Here is a 4,713-nt window from a genome sequence, read left to right as displayed (position 1 = left end):
AAAAATTCTTTTAAATCCCTAGCTCTTCTGTCCCCATAGACCTAATCAGCTTTCTTATACATGGTTCTAGGAATTTGAAAGCATGTAGATGGCCTGGTGATAACTACCCAATTCACTCTTAAGAAAATAGCATTTTCATGGACTTCTTCCCTAATCTTTGGTGCTCTCAGCTAGTAGTACCTGGAACCCAGAGATGGCGACTATAGCATCCCCTCTGCTGGAGATAAAAGGAGGGCCCACACCGAAGAGCTGTCAAGCTACTTTATTTTTCTTTCCTGCTCAGATTTACGTGTGCATGTGTGTGCACACACTCAACCAAGCCTTAGCCCTTTCCCAGGCTTTCAGGGAAGGAGCATCCCCTTTCCCACCCCAGTCAGGCTAAACTGCCCAAGTTCTTTCAAAATAGGTCAGAGGCAAGGTAGAAGTTGCTTTAAAATCTCATCCATATTCCACTTGAGTATAAAACCTAAAAATTCCAAAATAAGGAAAGATAACCAAAAAGCCCCAGCCATGCCCCACCAAAACCTTTGATTCCTTCTCTTCTTTCTTTGGGCTGAGGAAATGGAACAAGCAGGAATATGTCAATGTAACCAAAAGTATCCTTGAGAATTAAGGAACCTTTTAAACCAGAACACTCTTATATCTGGGGCCTGAACCAAACTGATAACTGCCCCCTTAAATGAAAGATTCATGCAGAGAAATATTAAGATCTTGACCTTGACCTGGACCCTGAAGGCCAAACATTGAAGCTAGTGCTAATAAACGGGTCACTCAAAAACCTTGGACAGGTGCTTCTCCTTACCCTGTGACCTTTATCTAAACCCTCTACACAAACCTGAAGTGCCAGCCCGGGCTGCCGCTGCTGCCGCTGCTACTGCTTTGCAAAGAAAAGAGGACCGCACAGGTTATAGACAGGAATGAAATGCACTCCTTTTCGGTCATAGGGGGAAAACTGGAGAAACCCCACACCTCTAAGGTATAATCAATTATCTCAAGTCTTTTCTTAGCCCCTGGGGCATAGAAAATTTAGAAAAAAAGATGGGGTGGGGTAAAAGAGAGATAGGGAGAGAAAACCCAGCCTAAAGGATGGAGACTGTATAGCTTCATGATGAAGCTGTCTGCTGTTGCTCCAAGGCTTTTTTCTGTTTTTCAGTAGCAGCAGCCAAGGCCTCAGCCAGCTTATCCTCAGGCATCATGTTCAGCACCTTCAGGGCAAAGAGCAGCTGGTGCTTGGCAGTGCTGATGAAGGCATTGCTAAGGAAGTTGGGAAACCCACCAACTCGATCCTTCTGGGTGTACAGGGGAACCCGGACCAGGCCCAGCACCTGCAACAAGAGCAGACAGGGCAGTCAGGAACCCAGCTAGACAACTAGGGCTGGGCCCCCTCCTGCTGAGAGAAAGGCCTGGAACTCTTAACTTGGAAGCCACATCAAGCTTCCAGGGCAGTGAAAAAAGCAGCAATGTGTGCCAAGGGCTCAGAGGGAGACACAAGGCATCAGTCTGATGAAATGCAAGCCAGTTAACCACTTGTAGACACAAAGGCTTGAATCCAAGGTTCCAATTACCTCTTTGGAAACTTATTTTATAGGGAAGTCATTTCAAGGCTTCTTATGACAGTCCTTAGGTTGGGGGATCAATTTATACATCAATTTGCAAATCTATACCTTCCTTAATTCCATGTTTTGGTTATATAGTCACTGTCCTAGGAAGCTCCCAAACCCTTGCTTTCCCTTTTTTCCTAGTCTACAAACCCCAAACACCTTTACCAACCCCCTTTTCCTCAGCCCAAGTCCCAAACCCACCCAAATTCAACACCCTTTCCTCCCAACTCTATACATTCCATGCCCCTCAACCATTCCATACCCTATCTCCTCAACCCCACAAAAACCCAACCTTCCCAAGTCCCACTCCCACATTTCCCACCCATTGCCCCCAGAGAAGCAACTCCTCAGTTCCCCAATCCAAGCTCCCTTGGTAAACTTGGTCCCACCCCACCAAATCTCCCCACTCCCAGGATTGGCAATGGCAAGAAGCAAAGCGGATGTAACACACTTGGCCCTGAGGGAGAGCAGACTAAACAGCAAGCCCTGCTTCTACCCTCTCTCCCCAATCCCTTGCACCCCAAACCCTCACATCCTCAGCCAACCACAGCACTGGAGCCAGCTGATAATTGTAAATCCTTTGTGCTTAACCATCATTCCCTACGGCCAAAAGCCAGAGAACCAGGATTGCCACTCCCCCCCCCCCCACAACTGTCCCTCTCCAAACAGGCATCAGCTTGGCACCCCAGGAGCCCATCAGGGAGGGCTGTGTTACCCCACGGTGCCGAATGGCCAGTGCCAAATCTCTGGTGGGGGGTGGGGGATCCTAGCCTCCCTGCCCCAGGATACCCCACCTCCAGCCCGTGATCCCGGGAGTGCACTGCACTGATCTCAACCGCGTGCAGCTCCTCCAGGGTGAGCTGCCTGGCGTAGAGGTGGGCCACGACGCGGTGGGGCCCCTCCGTGAGGTGGGAGCTCAGGTAGTCAGCTTCCGTCAAGCGCAGGTAGCCCAAGCCTAAGCCCAGCACCCGATTTAGCCCGTCTTCCAGAGACCAGTACCGACGATCCACAAACCCCCCAGGGAAGCCAAGGAGCCCATCAAAGCGCATCTGCATCTGCAAGAGAACCGCACGGGTTAACTGGGCCCGCCGCGCGGGCGAGCATCCGGCTGCAGGACCCGGCTTCGGGGCGGGCTCGGGCACGATGTCTTGGCTCTCCCTCCTTCCTGCCGGCCGGGGCTCGCTCCGGCTCTCGCTGTCCGGGGTTCGGCGCGCTCAGCCTCGAGCCTTTGCCCGTTCTCAGGCAGGGTGGCGGGGCCCCGGCACTCCCCTTCCCCGGGTCCCGACCCCACCTCTTCTGCGCTTCCTCTGCCCCTCAACCCAGCTGTGCTCCCCAATCTCCTCGCAGTCCTGGCCTTACCCCTGGGCTCCCGGCTCCCCCCCCCCCCCCCCCCCCCCACAGCTTCCTAGAGCCTCGGTCCACGGCTCCCGGCTCCCTCAGCCCGGCCCTGCCCCGCCCACCCTCCGCCCCGGGGTCCGGCCTCGCTCCCCCTCTGCCCTCACCAGAACCGAGAAGCGCATCGGGATCCGCCCGAACAACTGCCCGGGATTGGCTGCGTACAGCATGGCGTGGCAAGAGTGGCTCCAGCCGGGCCCAAGCCGCATAGCCTCCCCGCGGCTGATCTGCTTCAGCTCCGGTACTCTCGAAGCCGACATCTTGCCCGCCAGCCCGCAGCACGCCCAGGCAGCGGAGAAGTAGGTGCGGTCCCGCCCCCCTTCCTCGTGTTTCCACCAATCCCCGGAAGGGAGTCCTAGTTCTCCTCCCGTCTAATCTCGCCAATCGCAGGAACACGTCGCCGGATCGTGGCCAATCGATAGGCTTGATCTTGCTTTGGTTTACCTTTGTCTTAAAAAGCAGCCAATCACATTCCCGACTTCTCCACAGTGTTTGTCATTTACAGACCGTACAGAGAGGGCGGGGTTAGCTAAATGATTGATTTATGCTCAAGCCAATCGTAATGGAAAAATTCTGGAGGTTGGTCTCAGGGAGGATTCGAGACTGTGATGGCCAAACATGCAACGCCCCATCCCCGCCTACCTACCGGCGGAAACCAATAGAATGTTTATATTTCGGCCGCGGCTCCTACGCTGCCCGTGAAGTTCCGTTTCCAGTTGGGCAGTTTAACTGAGAGGGGCGCCGGCTATGAGTCCCAGATTGTCCCGGGCGTGAACCTCTATGTCGTTTTCTCGGTACTTTCCGAGTAATTTGTTTCCTGGTGTTTGTTTAGTACACAACGTTTCTGCCAGAGAAGCTCCCCTCGTGGCCTTGACCGTGGCCAGGGTATGCCTGTTGCTTCTTACGTGTAGGGCTGGATCTCCAAGCTGCCCTCACGTCCGGAGCCTTGGCCTAAAGGGGCTGCCTTGGCATCGCCAGTTTCGCCTTCTCTGCGAATCCAAAGCCGCGAGGGCACCAGGGTCTTCCTGCCCCTCCAAGCCTGTCACATTCACACAGAAAAGAAGCAGAAAAGTTTGCGTCCAGATTGAGAATGGACAGGTGCCGGGGTTACGTGAATAAAAGATTCATAATCCCAGAGGGATTCCTACAACTAAAATAGAATGAACAACATAGGACAAAACACCCCGAGAAGAGCGGAGAAAATTCATTTCTCTCTTCTTTGTAGAAGTGATGGACTATGGGTGTCGAACATTCGATAGGCTGTCAAACTTGGTAGATTTGTTAATTAGTTTTACTTGGCTGATATTCTTTTTCCACTTTCCAGATGTTTCAAACTATTCCCCCCATACACACACACCTTCCCTCATGTCTTTGTTACAAGGAATAAGCTAGCTTCCTGGTGGAGGAAAGTCTGAAAGGATAAGGGTGTCCCAAAAATCTTAGTGCAGTGTAAACACTAAAGCCATTAAGCCACTTAAGCTATTGATGCTTAAAGCTGCACAAAGACTTTTCCGATACCCATTATTAAAATAAAAGTTCTATGAAAGCAAAAAAAAAGTAGAGTATTTTTGGAAATGAATATCATATCACTTCTTCCAAAGCTTAACTCAAGTATCATCCTACAGAAACCTTTTTTTTTTTTCAAACCCTTATCTTCTGGGTTAGAATCAAGAATAAGTATCACTTTCAAGGCAGAAAGTAAGGACTAGGAAATGGG

General features: G+C 51.7%; 1 protein-coding gene across 1 annotated transcript; it reads right to left on the bottom strand.

The window, feature by feature from the left end:
• Nucleotides 1-247: 247 nt before the first annotated feature.
• NUDT16L1 (nudix hydrolase 16 like 1) lies at nt 248-3,584 on the bottom strand. Its single transcript, XM_016424023.2, has 3 exons — nt 3,104-3,584; nt 2,396-2,656; nt 248-1,325 (listed from the first exon to the last, which is right to left on the bottom strand). Exons 1-3 carry the CDS (start codon nt 3,254-3,256, stop codon nt 1,104-1,106), a joined length of 636 nt encoding a protein of 211 aa, XP_016279509.2. The 5' UTR covers nt 3,257-3,584; the 3' UTR covers nt 248-1,103.
• Between the last annotated feature and the right edge of the window lie 1,129 nt (nt 3,585-4,713).

This window comes from Monodelphis domestica, chromosome 7 (assembly GCF_027887165.1).
Source record: "Monodelphis domestica isolate mMonDom1 chromosome 7, mMonDom1.pri, whole genome shotgun sequence".
Classification (NCBI taxonomy): domain Eukaryota; kingdom Metazoa; phylum Chordata; class Mammalia; order Didelphimorphia; family Didelphidae; genus Monodelphis; species Monodelphis domestica.
This window is presented reverse-complemented; position numbering and strand designations above follow the sequence as displayed.